The following is a 24,416-nucleotide window of genomic DNA, read 5'->3' on the forward strand; positions in this document are numbered from 1 at the left end:
GTGTAGATGCAAGATATGAATAAGTGGATGATCTTGGCATTTCCTCTTTGAATCTGTATGGCATCTCTTTCTACAAAGGATTAGTGACAAGATTAGAGGAATTCTTCCTGGTGTGAGGAACATCACTGCATTCTTCGTAGTTCAATTTTTATTTGACCCTTTCATTCAAATTGAGATTAATTATATCAGTTTTATTGTCTTTATCGTAAAAATGATACATTTTGAAGCAATATGTTAGAAGTGTGCTAGTGTTTCAGAACATATTTATATTCCCCAAACTGGGAATTAATTTACTTCTGCTAAGGAAGAAGGGTATTTTAATTTTTTTTTTTATTTTTAGTGAAGAGCTTATACAGATCCAAATAAGGAGCTACGTGAAGGAATAGTTGATGAAAGCAATTTTGCGTGCTGCAGCCTTTTGTCTGGGATGAAATTTGGAAATTGAAACTTTTGAGCTTCACTTGTCTTTTCGGCAATTTGGTGTTGGGTGGCGCCACCTAGCGGTGCTCGGTTTGAATTACCGATGGGCGTTCTCGGTTTTCCTTTGTGCCAAGTTACATCTGTGGAAATCGGACATCAAAATCTCCTCAGATCAGAGCTTTTCATCTGATTTTTCTTTTCTTATTGACTTCTTAATAGTTGATTTTTACCTGAAAGCTGTAGGGCAGAAGGCAGTTTGTGTAAAACTTCTGTATCTTGCGATATAAAGATGGAGGGCAGCCTCGTGTTTAAAGCCCTGGGAGAAGTGAGCAAGGCAAATTTTAAAACCTCAGCTGTGGACTTGACGAAAGAATAGTTTTGGCTTTGTAGGGGATCTGCTTGCCCATGAGAGGCTGCCCAGGAGGGCACAGGGGCCCAAGAGAGCTGGCTGATCTTCAAGAACAACCTCTTCAAAGCACAGGAACAGTTCCTTCCAGCGTGCAAGAGGAGCAAGCATGGCAGAAGGTCAGCACAGAAGAAAAAAGCATTTCTGGCTGAACTAAATTCAAAACCGAAGTAGCCAGAGCTGGAAAGTAGTGATGGGCTGCCCAGCAGGAGCACAGATGTGGGCAGGTTTTCAGTTAGGAAGACCAAAACTCAGCTGAAGGTGAAACCACTGAGGGGTTAGAAGGGTTTCTATAAGTACCTCTGCATGAGAAGAAAGGCTAAGGCAAATGTGAACCTGTGTTCAGTGGTGATTGCTGAGCTTTGTCTGTGGGAAGATTATGGAGTAAATCTTTCTGGAAGCACTTTTTGAGCACAGGAAAGAAAAGAAGGGGATTTGGAACAGCCATCATGAATTTACTAAAGGCGAATTGTACCTAATCAGTCAGCATTATTTGCCTTTTACAATTTGATGACTGGCTCAGTTGACAGGGGGAGACAATGTCACTGTGGCTTTAGTAAGGCCTTGGATGTGTATTTAGTAAGGCCTGCTGTTGTATTTTCCTAGTAATAGTGTTGAGATAAAAACTGGATAAAAAAACTGATCAAAATAAATCTTAATCTGCTCAGAGAAGGTATTCTGAGCAGATATTCTGGAGGGCAGGGCTGCTGTTTAGTGGGTCCTGGACAGTCTGAAGAAATGGGCTGACAGAGCCTCCTGAAGTTCCAAGAAAATAAAGTTGAAGTCCTGTATCTGGCATAGGATAACTCCATGTTATCCCCACCTAATACCTGGTTGAAGGCTGATGGGCTAGAAGACAATTTCATCAAAGGGATCCTGAGCGCTGCAGCAATGAACTCTTGCAGTGAAGAAGACCTGCCACGTCCCAGGCTTTGTTGGTGAGACTGTAACCAGTGGATCCCAGGAAATCATTATTTCCCTCTATTCAGCACTTGCCAGACTGCATCTGGAGCACTGGGTGGGGTTTTGAGGTGCTCACCAGAAGAAGATGATGACATCCTTCAGTAAGTCTGGTCAGGGCTCTGGAGCTCTGGGCTAACAGGAGGAGAAGCACAGAGAAGGGGATTTGTCCAGACCTGACCTCTGTCTGCAGCTGCCTGCTGGAGGACATGGAGAAGATGGAGCCAGACTTGTCCTGGAAGTGCATGAGAATGGAAGGCAATAGACACATCAACAATTCACATTAAATAAAAGTTTTTGTTTGGTTTTTTTTGTTTGTTTGTTTGTGGTTTTTTTTTTTTTTTGTGAGGGTGTTGAGGTACTGAAACTGGTTGGCCAGAAAAGTTGTCAAACTTCCATCCTCACATGTTCAAGAGCCAGTTGGACAAGTCATTGACTAAACTGGTTTAATTAGACCTTTGAGTTAGGCTTGGGTCACATGAACTCCAGAGGTACCTTCCAGCCTGAGTTACTTTATGACTGTGATAACTACAGGGGCAGGAGAGCATCAAAATGTACAAAGCATTGGAAAAGCTGTCAGAGCAGTCAGTTGTATGAACATTCTAGTTCCTTAGGTCTGGACTAAAGCTAATGAAATTTGGTATCAGAAATATGCACCCTCTGTTGCTGGCAAAACCTGGTGCTCTAGATAGCACACAGCTATCTGTGTGTCTAATAAATATGGAATATAGAGTTACCAACAGATACGTCGAAATTATCAAATCCTTTGTGATTCTCCAATCATTCATGCTTTGTGATTATTTTTTAAGCTTCATTTGTCCTTTACTGTTTGAAGGGTATGTTGCAAGGGTAACTAGACTGAAAATTCTTCTCAGAGTGAATGTTTCCTTGCTCTTATTTTTTAAGTACTACTCACTACTGTTTGAAATAAAGCAGTAAATGTGTTTATTTTATATATTTCCTTTGTTTTTCTCTCTAGGAGATATCAAACATATACTAGAAAATGAACTTCAGATTCCTGCATCTAAAATGCTGTTAAAAGGGTGGAAGACTGGAGATGTAGATGATAGTGTAAGTTTTCAACTGTGTTTTCAGTTAACTGAACTCAATTTCAAACTGAGCATCTGTGGGTGGGGATTACAATGCAAGAATTGTTAGTTTCAAACAGTGTCAGATGCCTTGGGTGGCACACAAAGAGCTCTTAATCTAAAACATTGCAAAATAAAATCAGGACAAATCAGTTTTGTTTGGTTTGTATATAATGTGGCCCACCTACAAAAATGATGTTTTGATGTAACAAGAAGTGTATCTCAAAACAAAATATTTGCTGATATTGTAAATACATAGCTATAATTTTTTAAAAAGTCAGAATTGGTGAATGTCTTATATTTATAATGATTTTTCTCCCCTCAGACTGTTTTAAAAAGTCTACACTTGCCAAAAAATAATAGTCTTTATGTTCTAACACCTGACCTGCCTCCTCCTTCTTCAAGTCATTCTGGGTAAGTCTTTTGGCCATAAATTCTATTTGTATGGTTTGGTTTTTTTTGGTTGTTTTTTTTTTGTTGTTCTTTGTTTTTTTTTTTTTTGTGGTTTTGTTTTTGTTTTTGTTTTTTTAATGAAGCCATGTGTGTATTTGTAGGAATCTGCAGTCAGTAAATACGAAGTGTTTTCACTGCACTAGTGACTGTTGGGATGAATTAACTCATCATCTCATTGAAAAGAAACTTGTTGAGGTTTTTAGAACTTTGGTGGGGTGTATGAACCTCTTAGGTATATATAGAATTTTACACTCTCAGATGTGATGACTTTAACAGAAATCTAGTCCCTGGAGGAACAAGAGCTGGCCTTGCATACGTTGCTGCTTTATGTTGGTCCATTTAATGTATCTTATAAATGTGTATAAATCATTTGTGTCTGTTCAGAATTTTCTTTATGAAATGTTAATTACATTATTTTATCTTGTATTTTATAATATGTAGATGGGACGAATAATTAATTACTATAAATTAATTGTTCATTAAGAATGAATTTCCTTGAATTAAGAAGAATATATTTTATTACTTATTTGAACACTCAAGAAGTAAGCAGTGAGTGTTTATATGTCACAGAATCACAGAATCATCAAAGCTCGAAGAGACCTTCAGATTATCTAGTTCAACCCAGCATAATCACCTCTGAGACATATCCCAGGTGCCACATCCAGACATCTCGAACACCTCCTGACTCCACCACGTCCCTGGGCAACTTAATCCAGTGCTTAACCACTCTTTCAGGGAAAGATATTCTTCTCATACCTAATCTGAACGTGCTGTGGTGCAATTTAATGCTGTTTCCTTCATCCTTCCACCTGGGACGTGGCAGTGGAGACAGGTCCCCTCCTATTTTTGTGGGGTTTGGGGAGTGAGGAGGTGCCCCCAGAGCTGAAGGGTTTCTCTGCCTGGGCGCCCCGGGCTCCCTCAGTCACCGCTCCCAGGACTTTCCTCCGTGTCCTCCCAGAGCTGAGGGGCCCCGAGCTGGGCACAGCAGCGAGATGTGGCCTCGGCAGCCCCGGGGACAGTCCCTGCCCTGCTCCTGCCCTGATCCTGCCCTGCTCCCGGTAAAATCCAGGAGCCTTCCCGGCCGCCTAGGCCTACCCGGCTCCCCCGGTCCGGCCGCTGCCCCAGGCCTCCTTCTGCTGTCAGGGGGTTTGAAAGGTTTGAAAATGAATCGGTGTTGTATGGAAAATACTCTTTTAAAGCAATTAGCCATTCGTTCGGTTTGTTTTCTTCCATGTCCTTCCCTTTCCCGCTATGTGCTGTTTGCCAGGAAATGGGGAATTTTCCTCGGGAGCCGCTAGAGGGTGCGCGGGAATCGAGCCTGCCAAAGGAGCTGCTCCACGCCGGTGCCTTGGAATCGGGCAAAAAGCGTGGATTTCAGCTTGTCTGAGGAGCGAGTTGGCTTTCTGCCCTTGTAGGTGATAGGAGAATATTCTGCAAGTGCCAGTTCTATTGCTGGTGGGAGGAATTCTTTGAGAGTCAGTAGAAATTTGTAGTTGCCTTAATAAGGATGGAAAGTACTTTGTATATTACTAAAAGGTACTTGTGCACAGTAGCATGTAGTCTGTGGAAGAATTAAGAATGCTGATATGAATTATAAAAATAATAGTTATAAGAAAAAGAGCATTAAGAGAGGGAAGAGTGGCACTTGAACAGAGGGTGGTGTGCATGAACTGTATGTGCAAACAGGAGCTGTATTTGTGTGTGAGGACAATAAGCCATTGTACCTTAGCAGCTATTGAAGAACAGTAAAAAGACGCTACAGCTGCTAATTGTTTCATTTCCAATTTCAAAATTTTTTAGCCAGGTATTGCTGTATATTGTATTTTGAATGTTATAATTCTGGAGAGAAAACTGGAGTCTGGAGAGAGTTGTTTCTTGCAACTGCAGTAAAGTATATAACAACAAACTGTTTAAAAACAGTTCTTTGCCTTTTTTATTGGATTAATGGCTTTAAAGAAGTTCACTTGATAATAAAATCAAAGTAGTTGTTACCTTTTATAGTTTATATTTGTTTCATAGTGGAGATTAGTTCTGGATATTTTTAAGATAAAAGTTGGTAGCTTTGGGACAGCAAATGGTGACTAATTAGTGGCTATTTAAACACGGATAATTTGAAGGCTAGATCATCTTCCTGAAGTCATAAATTCTAGATGAAAGGGGAGGCTTGCCTCCAATTAAAGCATCAATGCAGATCAAAACACATCTAATTGAAGCAATGTACCAAACCCAGTTACACTGTTTACTGCCTACTGTTAGGTCAGGTATTATTCAGATTAGTTTGTTACCCACAATTTTTAAAAGCGTCATGCTCACATCTATTATTAATGGATGTTGAGGAACTTTGCCTCTTGCTCTGGGAGTTCATCTGTTGTTTTCTTCAAATGCCTTCTGTTTTGAACTAGAGATAAATAGTCGTGATTTGAATATCTCCAGAAAGTGATATTTGAAAAGCCTGAGATTCCAGTATGTGATATTTTATCTACATGCCCTTCTTAAAAGGAACAGTCTGGCCTCAGCTCTGTAAGCTCCAGTTTTTGTCTGTTCTTTATAGTGAGGCAGAACAGTGTCTGAAACATCCTATTCCAACATGTTGATATGAAGGCATTGAAGTTTATTGTGACAGACTGAATGGGCTTAACCCAGAACTGACTGAAAACCACCATCTAAATGTAATGGCAAAGTGATCCTGCCTTTTAAGTAAACAAAAATCTTCTGGGGTATCTTTCTTCATCAGTGGCCTACCTAAAGCTTTTATAGGTACTAGAAACCCAGGGAATTACTGCTGCAAATTGAGGTGGAAAGATAAAATTTAAATGTCAACTATCGCCTGTACGGTTCCACCCTGCTTCCACAATTTCAGCTGGCAAAGCCACACTTATCCATGCATGATATCCAGAACAATAACCATGTATTCTGTGAGCTGTGGACATACTGAAATCTAATTTCTAGTGAATTCATGCCTCATCCCAGCAGCTGTGGTAAATCAACCTTCTCCTTCTATGCTTCCCAGCATCTCACCTACCTCTGGTGCTGGCTCCTGTTGTTGTATATTTTGTAGCATCTGTGTAATATTTTTCCCCTTGCACAGAATATCAGCCTGCCCTGCATCTGTTCTCCAACTCACAGTCAGGTAGTATCAAAGGAAAGGAGAAATCGTGTCCTGTGGGTAGTTCTGAGATCACTGGCCAGGGGTCACCTGGATGAGTATAAAAAATACTTTGCTTTTATTGTAGCCTTTTACTGAGGTGGGTGGTAATTTGGGACCCCTTCCTCCTCCTGGCTGCCGATTTATACCTGGTATTTGAGACCTTTCTAACAGTATGAGACCTCCTTAAAACCAGTGACTAGGTTCAAAAGTTACCAGATGGGTGGAGAAGAACACGATTTCCCTTGAAAGGAAAGATGCCAAAGAATGTCCATCATTCAACGTCCATGGGGGTAGATCCCTTGCACCATCTTTGTCAGATTAGATTAATCCCTTGCTCCGCGTGCAATTCCTTCCCTTTGTTGCCTTGGCTGCTTCTTGAAGGCTGACAATACTCTGTTGAGGAAATAGGTTTAGGAGGATGCAAGAGGAAGCATGAAAAGTGTGAGCATGGGAGTCTGGCCATGGAACTGGGTCATCCAGATCGTCTGTCCTTTCTATCCTGTGTGTTCTGGGAGATGCTTTTTATCATTTTTTGTTGCTGCTGTCATTATAATGGATATAATGTATTTTATACTTTTTTTGCTAAATAGCTGAAAATCAAAGATATTTTATTATACTTGATGAATCACTGGAAAGTTGAAAAGTATGAAAAACCCAAGTGCATACCATGGAGATTATTAGAAATAATGGAATTTTTCTAAGTAATTGTAACCTGTTAAACAAGTCTAATCATCTTTGTGGAAAAGAAAAAAACCACAGATCCCTTTCTTCAAGCAATAGGTCCATATATTGCTGAATGCCTCTGCTTTAGATGATTGCAGAGCACTGGTGGTGATGTGGTGTCTTGTTGTACGTTATCAACTGTAGCAGAGTGTTAATTAAGAACGATGTAACCTGCAGCTCCAATTATTAGTCCTGTCTGTTTAACTGGACAGGAGCAGTGCCTTGCTGTAGTTACTTTAAAAGCTTCCATAAGAATGGTAAGATTAATGTTTTATTTTCCCATCTGTTCATGAGACAGTTTAAAAATCCTGAAGTTTAAAATGCAATAGAATGTAAACAAAAGGGCTTCTGCTCATTTACATGTTAGCCAGATTTGCTAACTGATTGCTGTTTGAACCTAATCTACCACCTCCTGCTGCATTAGCTACAACAAACATTACATTTACATACTGATTTCTTATTTTGTTTTAATGTAAATAATCTGTAATTACAGTAAATTTGGACTTCTGTTGACATGAGCTTATATAAATCTGTAAGTTTAAAATGGAAATGTTAATTACCTTGTGTCATACCTGTTTATATAAAATCAGATGTTTTGAGGGAAATCTCTGTGACTGAGAAAGATATTGCGTAGTGGGAAAAACTGAGTATATTTCATAAAAACTGGAATGAAAAGGAGCATTTACATATCATTGATTAAGGATTTACTTACGGTGTCAAATTCTAAAATACTAGTAAAATTTTAAACAAAAATGCTGTCAAAAAGCAAAGTATCATATAAAAAAATCAGAGCATTAATGCCATCACTTAACAGCAGATAGAATCAGTCTGGTTTTTATGTCCAAGTATCTTGCTAGAACTGGTCAGAGCAATGACTGTGCTCTGATCTGTTTTCTTTTGTCTGTTCTTGAACTTCTTTTTTGGGTGCAGGCAGGGTACCTCAGTTGGAGGATTGGTGCCCAAAAATACAGATTCCTTTGACTATTGTGCTGCACAGCAAGTGCAGAATCATTCAGCTGAGGTAAAAAGATTGTACTGGTGTATATCACCTAACAGCAAATGCTTTTCAAAGCTGGGGTTTGCAGTAGGGAAAAAAGGTTCTAGCAAGAGTGGCCTACTTTAGTCCTCTTTCCAGAATTTAGTTTTCTTTTCCCACTAATTAATTCTCAGATTAATTGTATTCTCTTAGCACTGGTGGCAACAAAGAAGAAGAAGGAAAATAATCTGTCTTTTCTTTAATGGGACCTACAGTTTGACCCTGATTTTTTTTCCCCTTTTAATATAGCTATTTTATTTGGAAAATTGTAGTGAACTATAACATTTGTAGGAATATTAAACAGCTGCAAACGCAGAGGCCAAAATTTTAGAGATGTGCCTTGTATTCAGAGTCAGTCTTCTCAATTTACTTATGTGGACCCGAAGAGAAATGGAAATAGGCTTTATCTTACTGTCAGTGAGAAGTTTCCTATAAAAACTTCCACCCTGTAAAATTTATCATTACCTTAATGGCTCCAATACCATTTTTGGGCAAGATGAATTTTGGCCTAAGTGATTTGAGGTAATCTGCATCCCCCTTGGATTATGGGAGGGACAGACATCGCTGGCTCTGTGTTCACATCAGCCCCATCCCACACAGAAGGGTGGCACCAGTGCTGGCATCAGTGACCCATCAGATGTGCCATCAATCAGATGTGCCATCAGTTCCTCCTCCCTGTGACTTTCTTGTGGACACTGTCCAAGCTTTACAGCTGTCAGGCCATGGGAGATTTTTATGTAGGAGCTCCAAGGACTGGAGCAGGTGACCAGCACATTTCTGTAAACAGAAGTAATGTTCCTTGGTTTGTTATTTTTCTGAAGAAAAAGTGAACAATTAACCATGCACTGCATTTGCTAACACTTTCAAACCTAGTTTTTCCTCAATTTTTTTAGCCAACTTAATTTTCAGCCTCTTTTTTCACTCTGTTTGTCAATGAATATGTACCGAGAATTTGCTTGTTAACAACATTCAGCTTGTGTTGCTTAGAAATCCCAAAAGTAGAGGTGTCAAAATTGTTAGTTCAAAAATTAAAGCTTTTAATTTTTAGGCACTTAATTTAAATTTGTTTGAAGAGTATTTTTTTCCCTTTCCAAAATACTTCCTGCTCTCACAAGTGGAAAACTTTTCCTATGAGCGGATGCTTTTTATTAGCAAGCTGTATTTTGAGTTGTACTGAAGTGTGTGGATCATGCATAACTGGAGAGACTGAGGGTTTGATCAGACTGGCCTGTTTATTCTATGTTTACATCAATTACAGAATGAAAACATGAGTCATGTTATCAGTTAGCATCTACAGATTTTCAGATAGAGTCAAAATTAGCTATAACAGAACCTTGTGTGAGTGTATGGAATCCAGAGCCATCCACATATGCAGTAATTAATGTTTTCAGAGCAATTAAATATGTCATTTGCCTTCAGTATTTGCTGAAAACAAATAAAAAATCAGAATCTGAAAACGCACAGCAGGATATTTTAGTTGCTACTGAACATTTGCCAATAGAAAATATGGTTATGGGGATGCGAAACTTGCTAACAATCAAATTAGAATTACTTGTGAAAATAGACATGCAACTTTTCAGGACTCTTATTTTTATTTTTTTCCCCTCTTTTGAAGAACTGTTAAGTAGTTAAAAAACTGTTATGCCTTTTGTCAAAAATCTTGTGAAAGTGCAGAAAACTACATGTTGATCATCGATGTCTCCAGTTACATTTGTAGCATCTCTCATGCTCATGATCATATTTAGCATTGGCAATGAGTTATATTTATTTTCCATATTGGAAAACCATAAAAGACAAGAAATAGCACTTCATGATTTTGTTTTGTAGTATGTGATTATTGAGATGTGTCTGGAGCCAAATTAGGTTTCTGAGTGAAGATATTCTTGTAAGGTGAATTTTCCTAAGATGTTCAAACAAGCTGTGTAACTCTTGCTGAAGCATCCAGTAAGTATTGTATGAGTTCCTTCTATTTGAGCAGCAAAACAGCAGATCAGTAATTCCTGAAGGAATTAAAACTAACAAATCAGGTCTGAAATGATGTAGGAGTCTTTCTTATCTTCTTGTATCGTAAGATACAGTTCTGTTGATCTGCATTCAGAATTTGTCCTTTAGTGCTAAGAGGAATGGCATGTGGAAGTGTCACAGGATAGTGAAGATGTGAAGCAAAGAAAAACAGTCTGTCATTCTTTTAAGTGTATGTGATAAGAAAAAAAAAATAATTTAATAGGCCCAATTAAATTTCATATGCCACTGAACAAGTCAAGTCTGCATAAATATTGTTTAGAAACCCAAGCTGTGGTACAGTGTTGCTGCAGTTTTGTAGCATGTGTAAGATTGCACACAGCCATAATTGCCATGTCTGTAACAGAAGTTCTGCCTTCTGCTTTGAAAAATAGATAGCTGCATTATTTTGTACCTAGTTAAGCAATCAGGATGCCTTCTTAATATCCAGATGTTTTACCACCAGGAAAATCAGAAAAAAAAACCCAAGTTTATAACAACATGAAGATATGGTTGGTCTGTTTAAACTGTATCTTAAGATTTTTTTTTTAATTTAATTTTTATTTATTTTTATTTTTATTAAAACCTCTGAGAATGTACATTTAAAACAATGTGAGCAGAACTAAATTTTCTAAATGTTCAATACCCACACGAGAAATTCTACTGTGGTTACTTTTCCAGTTCTAATTAGCTGGGTTTATGTATCTTTAAATGAATCTAAGCAGAATAATTTCCATTTGGTTTCTACTTCAGGTAACCCTTGAGAAGCAAGAGCATGCTTTGCCTTGTTCTATTTACCATCAGTTCTTAATGTGCACCATAGCTTGATATTTGGGCTGGCCATCAATATGCTGACAAGCCTGTTATTAATGGCATTAGGAGTGCTAAATACACCCGATGTTTGTGAAGATAATGGGACTCTCTCCATTTTGAAAATACTTAACATTAGATGAGCTTTAAAGGCTGCAGTCACCTTATTAAGGAGGGAGTTCAGGAATGGCCTTTGGTCATTCTCAGCATGCTTCCTTGCATTTAAGAGTGAAAAGAGAGATGATAATGTTGTGCCTGGACTTGTCCATGTAGAGTTTAGGGTACCCTGGGGTTTCTGCATCTAACTGTAAAACAAGCTATAACATGCTTATCCCTGATTTTCCTGTTTTTCTTTCAACCATTTCAGGGCCCTGCAGGAGTCATTAAATCAAAACTTCATGCTGATTGTCACCCATCGAGAAGTCCAGCGGGAGTACAACCTCAACTTCTCAGGAAGCAGTACCATTCAGGAGGTGAGTGCTGCTTCACAGCTCAAGAATAAATGTAGCTCATTATAGCTAATGCCAGCTCTCTTAAAAGGGGTTTGCATAGTCTTGATGGATATTCCTGTATTTTATTAGTCTTTTTTATTTTAATCAACTGGATCATCAAGATTTGCTGTAATTTGATTAAAGAATTCAATTAGAAAAAGGTGTTCTATTAAATGATACAGAAAGGATGTTTCTTTTTGTACTGTAGTAGCAAAATACACAAACAGTTGTGTATACACAATTTATTGAGCTTTTCAAATTTCATTTTACTTGAAATGCCTTGAAGCTCCCTCTGTCTTCCATTCTTTTAACCAGCTCCATCTCCATTTTGTAGGCACCTCGACCACTGTGCTGGTTGCTGGTGGAGTGCTGTAATTCTTACTGGCCTGGTTGCCAAATGGTTTTGTGTGTAATGGACGTTGCTGCCGTTCTGTGGAACGGCCAGCAAGGGGTGATATTGGAGAGAACTTCGGCAGAATTAAGTCCTAAAGGAACAAATATCTCTGATGTGACTCTGGACTCTCTGAATTCAGAATAAGCAGTCCCTTGCATATTTTTGAAACTCCTTTCCAAGCCCAAAGATTGTTGTCTAGTGCTCCACGGTGTATCTCATGCCACATGTTGTGGCTGTTATTTTCCATATGACCCACTGCCTTCTAGAAACTTAACAAACAACCTAGAAATGTGAATCTTCAGAATTCACATTACAAAATATTAAGATTAAATGTTTGCTTTTAAAATTAAATGTATGTTTGCTATTATTGGTCTGACTCTTCTCTCAGTCTTTTAGGGTTGAACAGATTTTATTGAAGTTTCTCGTGTCACGTGCTGACATGGTAGACAGAATTAATTTAAGTTCTGTAACATTAGCTATGGGAGTAGTATCTCATACAACAATGAAAAATGATCACTAACTGTTTTCCTTGTGAATCCTGTTATTCTTAAGATCTAAATTCTCCCATGTGAAAGCTTGTTTTCTATTTCTTATGTTTAGATCTACTACAGTAAGTTCTGTTTTGCTTTTCGTGGTAATACTTCTTTACTGATGGGTCTTACCTGGCTTAAAGGAACCAGAAAGCTGTGACAGGGGGATCCAGGCTGCCTTTCCATGCACTGGAGTTTTCTTATTCGCTGGTAATGGCAGGTTATGGTCATCAGGTTGCCATATGAAATCAACATAATGTAAAATTTAATTATTATTTTCCCCTTAAACAACCAAAATAAAAACCCTATTACCACGTAACCAGAAGGAGCACAAAACATTTCCTTGCCTTTCTTGTATCTGAGTGTCACACCCAATAGAGTGTATAAAATTGTGAAGGGGCTAAAATGGCCCTGGTTGTGCAGCTGATGCTGAACAGGTGAACATGTCTGTCTGTGCAAAGGCTCCTGGAAATCCCTGGGGATTTTGCTGAGGTAAAAGGGTTGCTGAACATTTGTCTAATTATAGAAAACAAGCACTGTTTTGAATGTTAACTCCCTAATGGCTTCTTAATTTATTTTTTTTTTCTTTTAGAGTAATCATTGTAACAAATCTAGGCAGTCCTTGTGGCTTGGAGGAATCGGTGGTATCATTCCTCATCTCCTTTGTCTCTGTCCTCTCCAGGGACTGTTAGATTTTTTTCCCTCTTCATTCTCTTGTTCACACTTTAACAAATTAATAGTTTACTTTCCTCCTGGTGTATTTTTGTAACGGTGGAGAAGCTCAGTGATGCAGTTGCCAACCACAAGAGGGCAGGAAGGACTATTCAATTATTACCTAAAAATGCTGCTCAGTGTTTTCAAATTAGCTTCTGGTATATTAACAAAAAGGACTATAATGGCCAAGTTATTGTTTGATTTACAGATAATTGGCATATTGCAGGGAGGAGACTTAATTTCACCCTTTTAAATTAAACAGGGAGATTTAAAAAGACATAAAATATTCATTAATGTTCAGTGATTATAAAGCAGTGGCATATATTTATTCTACCTTTATTACTGTTTCGATGGCAAAATACAGCAAATATTTCAGAAATCGACTTGGCCATACTGACAAGTTGAAATGTTTAAGCAGTGTTAATGCAATCTACTCACACGCCATCTCCTATGCAGAAAGATTCAAAATTACTACATCAATTATTAAAAGAAATATTTAAGATTCTAGAAATGTTCTACTTCTTGCCACAGTTGGTGCAACTGTCTCTCAAGGGCTACTGGTGCAGTGTGTTGTTGTTATTAGTATTGTGAATTTTAAGGGATAGATATTTTTTCCAGGGGTCTCAAAAACCCCCCAGACTCGCACCAAAAACTCAACCCCACCACCCTTTCAGAAGGCAGAAATGTTTTGCAGTGCATTAAATGCAAAATCTAGTGAGCTCACAACTGTGCTTTCCTAAACTACCACTGCTGCAGTTCTCTGTTTTTTTATTGTTTAGGATGCATGTTTAATAGTGAATGATATTTAGATGAATTGTTTTTTCAAAGAAATTGCAGTGTTTAAGGGGAAACCATGTGACAAAAAATTATCTGAGAGAAGCCTGATCCCGTAGTGCTCATGTCTGCTTCCAAAACTGATTGCATATCACTTTAATTGTGGCATTTTGGAGGGCACTTGAAAACACCTTTGTTTTATTTTTTAACATTCTTTATCAAAATAGCTAACTCTTTACGTATTAAGATCTGTTTTCTCATCTTAAAAAATATGTTACATTCAGTTATATTGTTTTGTGATCCTGAACTTATACAGAATCTTTGGAAATAAAATAAAATAAATGGAACTTGTAAAATAATTCTGTATATTCGATTTACATTTTTTTTTTTTGAGTTGGGCAGGGGAGTAGTTAACTTGGAAAGTTAATAACAACATGATGGTCTAAATTGCAAGTTAATCTGTGTCACAGGTTTCTGCCATCCATTTGTTCTCATAAAATTGCACTATTAAATTAATTCTGGGCAGATACTGTTCTGGGAAATATCATGGTTACTTTTTTCCATGATCTGCATTTTAAATTGGAAATTGGTAGGTTTTGTGCCAGTTAGGAGACTGTTAATGAATACATTTCCAGTGTGTTAGACGGCTAAATAAAGGCAATTTGACAAATTGAACTCCTAATACAAGGCTAAAAGGAGTTTTCTTCTGAAGACTTGTTCTTTATTCTGCTACAATAATTTATAGAGGCTGTTTGAAATTGGAAAGATTTTTTTAACTTCAGGTTTGAGAAGCTCTGTCCTAAATTATTACAAGGCATTGCCACATAAAGATAATTTCTTTTCTATCTATCCAACTTGTTCTCATTTAGAAATGAACATTTCTACTATTTTTCATTTTTGCAAGTTGTAGTTTTATTGTTTGACAGAAATGAAGGAAAGCCTTTTTCAGAAAGGGGAATATTTTAAAGTGTTAAAAGCAAGTTTGTGTTCTGATCCTGGAGCAGACAAACTAATTTGTGAAAAACTTAATGGGCTTGAGTCACAATAATGTGCTCTACACTTTTTGTTTTAATCAGTGACACAGAGAAAAAAAAATCAAACATATTTAACAAACTGGATTGCTCCATTGAAAACAAGGACTTTACATTTGTCTATTTTACTCTTTTGATACAGATTTTGAAGCCTTTTTGTGATTCCTTCGTGCAGAATTGCAAAAATATCCAGTGTACACAAGCTGTGGCTGCTAAAGGGTGGATAAATATGCAGAACCCTCAGTCCCCTCACAGATTTGTGATCTTATTTTGTAACTGCTGGAAATTCCAGTTGAGAATACTATGTAAAGCAAGTACTGGGAACTAGAATTCTTAGTAAAACATAAAATCTGTGCAAACAATGCAGAGAAGATGGGTTTTTAAATACTGGCTGCCTCTGCATAGCTGCCTCTGCTTTTTATTCCACTCCTTTAGCCAATAATTTAAGCAGGGGCTGCCTGCTCAGCATCCCTGTCACCTGTGCTAGGTAATATATTTGTTCTCTGCTCCCCACAGACTCACTGGCTGAGGTGGAATATGGAAAGCAATATGGTGAATATGGAAAGCAATGTATCCAATAGCCCTCCAGGCAGGAGGAGGAACTATTCGTGCACACAACTGCCTGGGCTGAGATAAACTGTAAATTCTGTGTTGACAGACCCTAATCAAATCCTTTGTGATGGATTTCTTTAAACTTTTTTTTCCGTGAGTGGATGGATGTTAAACAAGATGCAAAATCACCATTATGAGCATGCAGGCAGAAGCCTCATATAAAAGGCCTAAATAAATGTAATACATAAATATAGGTAAGCTGAGAAATTACCTGCAGCAGGCAGAAAAATAGTCTGGCTGAAGGTCTGGTATATTTTTCAGATCTGTTTTTTGGTTCTGAAAAAAATATTTTCAAGACAGTTGTTGTTGAGTGAGAGCATTCAAACTAACACTGACATGGAGACATGAAATGCCTGTATAAATAATGTTACTCTTTTAAATGTTGTAGCTAAGTAATTACAATTAAACCACATTTACCAGAAATAGATGTACCCAAACATGGTAAATATATTAATAATTTCAGAAACAGTTATTTTGTGTTTTGACATTTTGTACTTGCTTTAAAATTGTTGAAAACTACTGTTGTAGTAAAAATCAGCAACTAGCACTTTTTGGATTTAATAGGAAGTGCACAAATGTTCTATTGTTCAAATTCTCCTAGTATCAGAGAAGCTATTAAAATACATTGCTATATTCATTGTGCTCGAGAGCTGTATGTTTCTGTGAAATGTGAACATTCAGTTTGCTTTTTAAAGAAATCTGTCATCTTAAAATTATACTCAATTTATAGCAAGTTGTAACAGCATTATACATAATTTAAACATCACTGTGATAGCCTCAGTGTTCTGCAATGGTAAATGAGGATGTGCTAGCAATCCAGGCTTTGACTTTTTCAGCAGGGAGAGAAAAATCTATTTTTAAAAAGCTAAATCAACTTCTTGGTTTGTTTTTTGCCTTTGTATTACAGAAAACCAGCACTTTCCAAAGGTAAAATGTATTTTAGAACCTGAAAGAAATCCTGATAAACTTTTTGTAAGTGGTTATGTGTTGGGAATTCGATGAAGTTCCTTGGGAAATAAAGAGGAAATACCTTTTAGGTACCTGTTCAACAGTGATAACTTTATTAGGCATTTTAAATGTCTTAATACCTGACTGAAGAGATCTATTTCCAAGATATCCCATTGAAAAATATGTATAACTACTTTTCTTTTTCTGCAACAGAAACAGCAATAAGAGATAAAGAAAGGGCACTACTTCTCACTTAATTATGAAACCTAATATATTCCTGACAGAATATGTTTCATAACCTGTAATTTGATTTTGGTGGGTTTGGACGTGCATATCATTAAAGAAACGATCTTCAGTTATTAAAAACTAGTAAACATGGACATTTTTATATGCAAGAAAAGGCAGAGAGTAAATAATTGCACTGGTGACCAATACTGTAATAATCCTGTTTTACAATATGCACTTGACAGGTTGTAATAGTGCTAATTGAAGAGACTAATTCACACTTGCTTCATTCTATTCAAAGGCAAAATCAGCAGCTTGTTTTGCTTTTGACCAGATGGTCCTGATGAACACCTACTGTGCACTTTAAGTGCTTTACTAGAATTACAAAGGCTGGGGGCTGCATCCGACTCAAAATGATTTGAGAAGAGAAAAAAACCTCACTGCTCAATGGATTTGGTGCAACTAAATTAATTCTAGTGGACCCATTACACATTGAGCCCCCTTTTCAAAGTGCTGAGCCTCCTCGTTTGTTCTGTAGCAATGAGAAAGTGAAAGGCAGATTACTGCAAACAGAAATAAAAAAAAAGTGCTGTGAAAAGGAGAAAAGAGGCCTTGAAGCCTTTTCATATCATTTGGGTTTTTCAAGTGCGTTATTTTTGGGGAGGGTGGATGTATGAAAAGCCAATTGGAGTTTTTTTTGTTTTAAAGTGCGCTATTTAAGTACTATGAATATAAAAGCAAGAGCAACAGTTGACTGAGTTTACTGTGGTAAAGCTTTGTGTCCAAGGATGAATCAAATTCATTATAGTCAATGCTTTGTATTTTCATATGAATGTAGGGTTAGTTTCACAAGACTGTGTCTGTTTAGGATAATTATAATTTAATATTTTCCTTTCATAAAGTTATCACTGTAGTTTATCTAAAATTTGCTGAAAGCAAGGTTTTTTCCCTTGCATAAATTTAGAAGCACCCAGAGAGTTTAAAACTCCAAAGGAGGCTGTTTGATTTGCAAGGGAAGGGGAGGCAGGTTCCAATAGCACAGATTATTATAACTAATTAGAAGTCACACATCTGTTAACGTTCAGTTTGTCAGCACTTAGTTTAGAGTGTGTGTGTTTATATCTCTTCTTCCTTTCTCTCCTCTGTCTCTATTCCCCTCCATCCCTAAGTGTAAGTTGGGTTGGAGAGAAACTCTCAAAGGATAAGGATCAATTTATTTGAATTTGAAAATAATGAGGAGTCATTGTTATAATTTTGGTTATGGGTTTGGCTCTGTAAATGCTCAGTCATGTGAGTTGTCCTTATTTTAGAAGTAATCATGTTGAATTGAATGGCTTTGCTCGTGTAATTTAAGGATGCTAAGGATTTTGGGGATCAAGACCTAATTTAAAACCTTGAATTTTTAAAAAACTGCAATTAAAACCTTCGCTTGCTATTCTGATTTTGAATATTTGCTGTGTTTTACTTTCGGGTTGGTGAATTTTTATGCAAGGCTTCTGTCATAATGCTAGCTATTAAAAAGGTGTTAGCATGAAATGACAAGAAAACCTAAGCAGCTTTATGAACATATTAAGCAGCTCTGTCCTCAGCTCTTGTGCTATTTAGAGTGGGAAAGCAGCACTCTGTAGCTAAATAGCACAGTGCTGTTATCTGTGTGAATTATATTTAGTTGAATAACAAATGAAAAATTCAAGTTAGCATTTTTTTTTGCAATTAAAAAAAATTAATTTACAGCTTGTAAATTAAAGTGGTTTAGAACATGGTTTAACCTTTCTATCCTGTGTTAACTATAATATGATCACTTCTATTATTGCATGATATACACTTATATTAAAAAAAACACATTCGTTGAATTGCTGATTTGTTTTCAAACAATGAAATTTGTATTTGTGCAAATTATAGTAGGCACACTGTTCTCTCATGTTTTCTCATCAAACAACCCAATTATACTTATAAATAGTGAGGTGCTAATGAACTGTTGTGCAGGAAAAGTTGATTTTTTTTTTTAACTTGGGTAAGAAAGGAAACACTTCACAATTTTTGAGTGCTTGCTTGGTGAGAAAATATTTGAAAATATTTTACTTATGTAAATCATGTTGGTGCTATCACTTTTAAATACACAACAGAAGCTAATCTAAAATCCCCATCAGTTCATATGGAGCGTAACTACATGCTTGACATTGTAAATTGCTCACTTAATTGGGAATTGAGGATTTACTTATATTCATTAAGTTACAGAAGTTGTTTCCTAAGAGCTAATATTTCACCTTGAAGTTTATCACTGCATTCACTGAATAGAAAGAGGTAATTTTTTGGATAGTTGTGGTGATAAGGATATTTAAAGTAGTGATTGTGGAGTTACAACACCAAAATGGTCAAAAGTATCCTGAAGCAGCAGTGTAATGATGGTGCTGCACTACATTGCTTTGTAATTACTGTGCAAAGAAAACACTCAGTTGCTGTTCCAACTGTGAATTAATAATGTTTGTCCCATCCATAACATTTTAGAGACACGGGTACTACATCTCTGTAGTAAACCTGTTTCTTAGGATTTTTCAGTTATATCTGTGTAAAACATGAATTTGAAAAGTTCTCCTTTTGGTTTTGTACCAGGAATTGTGGGCATAAATTGGAGAGCCTTGCACTCATTTAAAGGATAAAATGGCCTCATAATCACCCACAAGAAATCCCTGTTACTGTTTTTAAAAAGGGTTATAGCAGCTCTCAGCAAATATTTGCAATAAGTGGCAAAATTTATGCCTTGCTTTGTGGTAGTTGCGTGACCAGACAGTGGGGCATAGGATTGTTTTAAGGTTTTTACAGCTGCAGGGAAAAAGCATCTGTTCCTAGAAAAGCCTTCATTGTTTAATTTTGACACTGACTTTTCCATGCTGCTTGTACCAGTCTCTGGATTAGGTGCCACTAAGATAAAATTTGTTTTAAGTTGCTCCCAAATGCAGCTGTCACCATACACAGCCTTGTAGCTTAGGCAAAGGAGACATAATGAAAACAAGCATTTTTCTACAAGGTCATTTGGCAGACTGGGAAAGCTCAGAGCAGGAATTTTGACAATATTGTATCTTGTGAGTAGCTTGGCTATTAGCTTTTGTGTTTGTTTAATAATTCTGGTGATCACTAATGTGTATGACTGTCACAGAAATAATGAAAGGATTTTTTTTTTTACTGCACTGCTTCTCATATACTTTTAATTTATTTTGATGGAGCAGTTTCTGTGGTATTCGGTTACATACATCCCATGTATGTTTATTTGTATCTCTGTATCTCTACAGTGAAATGGAATGATTTACAAAAAGCAGGGAAAATTGACATTTTTGAAAGGGCTTCTATTTCTTTCCTTCAAAGTTTCCAGCGAATTGAAAATGAAAGAGCACTTCATTTTATGTATCCCAGAGTTGTGTTAATTTCTACCCAGCTGGTCTCAACTGATTGATACAAAGCCAAATTTGTGACTGCGTGCATTACAAAGTCTGTAATTTGCTAATGAATTATGATAATAATCTTTCATCACACATGAAAGATTTAGACAAACAATTTACTAACTATATAGTTTGATCACAATTTTTGGGTTTGTACCAAGCCTCAAATCTACTTTTATTTTTCCCTGCCTAGATTAGCAGACCAAAGTGAACTTACTCTTACCTTGTTTTGACAGCAGAGATGCAGGAAGTTACACAGGGATGATGGTGGACAGAGGAAATGATACAAACTTGGAGTGTAAATATCCATATTTAATATATAGACAAATCAAATTGCCCAGTTTCCAACTAGAGGAGCATCACAGGAGGGATGGCACAAGAGATTGTTTGAGACTGCATCCACTGTTGTGGGGACATAGAAATAAATAAAAATAGGCTACAGATGTTTCTCAAGTTCAGCTTCCTCCGGGTATGGCGGAGGCAAACTAATTAAAACACAGCTAGACAAAGCCATAAGGACAAGCAAGGCTTAAAAAGAATGGAAAGGAAAAACAGATCTTCCAGAAGAGGAGCAGCTGACAATGTTCACAGGACAAGAGCACACCATAAGTGTCTTCTTGTATGAAATGTGCCCATTTTTTATCAGATCATCAATCTTCTGACCAAAGATTAATTCCCAATTCTGTAGAACTTGCTCCTGTACACAGGAAGAAGGAGGGGAGCTCTTTGTTCAGTGCCCTCTTCTGTTTCTCAAGATCAGCAGAGCTTGGGAACAAAAAAAAAAATCAATTGATAATTTTTCTGCTTCTTTTGAGCTGAGTAGAATTGGTTTAAGTAGGCAATGTTTTGATATCCACACTAGGAAAACAATCAACCAAACAAAAAACCCCACAAGACCCAGCATGTATGTCCAGTGTTGCCATTTTTATGTGGATTAAACTATTGGCTTCAGTGGTTTCTGGCTTGATGTGCTTCTCCTCAGACCATGAGTGACCCAAACCAGCTGGTTTCTCACCCCAAAACCACACGTGTATGACTGCCCCAAACAAAATCACACTGAGATTCCTGTTGCTACTGTTATCTAAAATATTGTTTAACTCGTAAAATTATTTAAAAACCAAAGCAACAGGTAGTAAAGTAGGACAACCAGCAGTGTCAGGAAAATGCCATCCAGAGCAGGGCCTGGTTATGTGGAAAAGATGAGGAAAAGAACTTTGGGGTGGGTGCTGCCTGGAAAGGGGATTGAGCTGTGACCTAAGACTTTTTATTGTTGCTTTATTATGTTGTTTGTTCTTATCATATTTAGGGAACTAGAACTTTATGAATAACCAGGAATGTGTTTACGAATCACTTCTTACTGCATTAGGTTAAAAAGAAAAAGGCTTAGGTTTGGTTAAAAGGCAGAATTTTTTTTGTCAAACTCTGATTAATGGGAAGTGCAGAAAAGTGGGGAGGGAGACATAAACAACAGAGATTTGGTGTACCAAGACCTTAATCTCACCACTCCTTTGTCCCCAGGAAGGTGATTCTGTCTAGTAGCTGTTATCTGGTATGTCTAATGCCCAGTAGGTCTCTTGGAAATTATGATGTAATTTGGAAGTATAAACTAGCTGAGAATCTTCACAATATTGGAAACAAATAACCAATTAAAGAAAAACAAGGGAAATAGGAATAGAAAGAAGAAGCGGTTTTTCTTATTTTTCTACAATTTCTATATAAGAAAGAGAGATCTTCTTACAAATGTGTGCTAATAAAATAGCAGTAAGTCTGTGTGGTATCACATGGCAGAGCTGTGCATACCTTACTCTAACACCAACAACCCAAGGACTGACTTAATTTCAGTTATTTTCACAACGTTGGGGTACCCCAGATATCGCTGCAATTTCTTTTAGGAGAAACAGAAAGGTTTTATATTGGTCTTATTTCACTCATTTTGGATGACAAGCTAACTTTTACTGAACTCAGCAACTGTAACACAGTGACTCTCATTTAAGAAATATTGTGAGCTGTGTTTGTGTCCTCTGAGTCTTGCATAAACTTCTGTTTGCACTTGCTCACAAAGTTCCTCTTTTAAGGCAAGAAGGACTTATTCTTGAATAATTCAAATGTGGGGAGTGTAAGAAGTGCTTGGATTAATCTGCAGAGGGTTTTGTGTGTTGACAATTTCACCTATAACTAACAGTCTCTTTCACCCATTCTGCTTAAAAGGTCTTGGCTCTTTTTTATTCTTTGCATTGACCTTGGGCTGGCAGAGAAAAGACCAGACTGCAGCTGAGAGCTCTGACCACAGGGCAGCCTAGGCCAGGACTAAGGCAAGCAAAAAGCACCAACAGAAGAGTGGAAAAGGACACTTTTTTTGGTAGTACAAAGCAATACAGTGAAGGTAAACTGGAGGCAAACAGCAAAGTCAGGCAGGTCCACGTTAATTTTGCAAGGATGGCTCTTGTGAGGCCAGTGGAAAATATGTAAATTCTCTAGATCATTCTGTGAGGTTTGGGGTGAGCTGAAAATTTAGGTTTTGATGAGCTAGGAGCAATAGACCGAGATGAAACTCTTCCTTAAATCTTCCCACAGACCAAGTTGCAGTTCACAGCTGTGGCTGCATTAGTGCAGAGGACAGTGCAGTAAGAGGTCTGCAGAGAAAACCTGTTTATGGAAAAAGATCTCTGATATTTATCTATTTTTTCATTTTAACAGTGTCCATTTCTAGCTGGTCCTGTGGATTGAATGTTTCTTATTAATTAAAATCTCAGAATTGTGCATGTTCTCTTTTACTTTGCTCTTGATACTAATTGGTTTGCCTGCTCAGACTGTTTCATCCTCCAAGCTGAAGTGTGCAGTAAGTTGGACAGGTGGGAGGCTTAAGATTAGGAGTGTGTGTTTGAAGTGCAATTCCATTTTACAGGGGCTGGATCTACTTCAGTCCCTTGGTGCAAATCAGTGTTTTCAAATCCTGCAGCACTGGGAAGCCTCCATTGTAGCAGAAACAGTGTCATTTAAAAAATAATTTTGTAGACAGAGGTGGTAGAATTCTTCTTTATAGGAACAAATAAATGAAAGATGGAGTGGAAGGTGCATATACTGGGTGTTTTCAACTCACTGCAGAGTAGCCATGCAAAGAATCACCATGAGCAGTAAGACAACATTTTAAATACTCAAAAAGAAACAGTTTTCCCCTTAGAGAACTCCATTAGCATTGTGTTTTGTTAATTTTCTTTCTTGTGATCAGTTTGAAGTGTGGAACAATAAAACTTAGAGATGAAATGTTTATTCTGCAGCCTAACTGCAAACTGTTTGAAGTAGAGGGTAATTTTAGCATAGTCTGAAATAAGCATCTGTTGTCTCACGACACTGGTATCAGATGAGAACTGAAAATCAATTTCAGTTCTTGTTTTGTGTCTTTTGCCTTGTGTCAGTTTTTAGGTCAAATCTGGGATCATTCAGATATGACTTACAAAATCTGACAGTCACCCAACTGAATTTTTAACTCTATAGGTCCTTTTGCTTGTTTAGTAAGCAGTGTATTTTTCTCTTACTTTTTTCATCTTCTTTTTAAGTTTTTTTTTTCCTTCTGTTTCTTTAATTTTTTGGTAACTCACATACATGTTTTCTTTTGTACTACTTTCTCATTTATTCCTTTCATCTTCTGTTTTATTGAATTTTGCAGGTTTTAATGAAAACAGCTTAAGAATTTCTTCATTTCTACTTGTTTAAATGCACTACCAATATCTGGCCTAACTTTCCTAAATACTGTTTTATCCTTACAATGCAATACAAAATAACATACTGTAAGTGAGAAACTTTTAAAGTATTGCTTTTTTTATACTTTTTTTGCTGAATGCTTGTGTGTTGAATTATACTTGAAAGCTGCTCTTGTGTGCCTGTATAGTGCACATTAATATTTCAGAGACTGAATTTTCACTATTATGTGAATATGTAATGGAAATTTTTCTATAAACTAAACTTTTATTGCTGGTGTTAATTGTCATAGTTAAAATATTACACATTCTTAGGATTTACACAGGAGTTCTTTTTACATTTTTGATGTAATTTTGTTATAAATTTGGTATAAATTTATACACTGAATTTGCATAACTAAGAGTATCTTTGTGGTTCAGAGGAGAAGCTGTTAGTATGGATTTGTTTTATTAATTTATTCTCAAGGAAAAACTAGGGAGAGTAGCTGAATATGTAAATGAGCAGCTTGTGATGCTA

The 24,416-nt window shown here is 37.0% G+C and overlaps 1 protein-coding gene across 1 annotated transcript in view; it reads left to right on the forward strand.

Moving 5' to 3' along the window:
* The window catches only part of FAF1 (Fas associated factor 1), a 154,081-nt gene that overhangs the window by 38,565 nt on the left and 91,100 nt on the right, over nucleotides 1-24,416 (forward strand). The window contains exons 6-8 of the mRNA XM_002192970.7: nucleotides 2,766-2,857; nucleotides 3,200-3,288; nucleotides 11,413-11,518. Coding sequence (XP_002193006.3) covers nucleotides 2,766-2,857; nucleotides 3,200-3,288; nucleotides 11,413-11,518 — 287 coding nt within the window. The remainder of the gene's footprint in view (nucleotides 1-2,765; nucleotides 2,858-3,199; nucleotides 3,289-11,412; nucleotides 11,519-24,416) is intronic.

The sequence above is a fragment of the Taeniopygia guttata genome, chromosome 8 (assembly GCF_048771995.1).
Source record: "Taeniopygia guttata chromosome 8, bTaeGut7.mat, whole genome shotgun sequence".
Taxonomy (NCBI): domain Eukaryota; kingdom Metazoa; phylum Chordata; class Aves; order Passeriformes; family Estrildidae; genus Taeniopygia; species Taeniopygia guttata.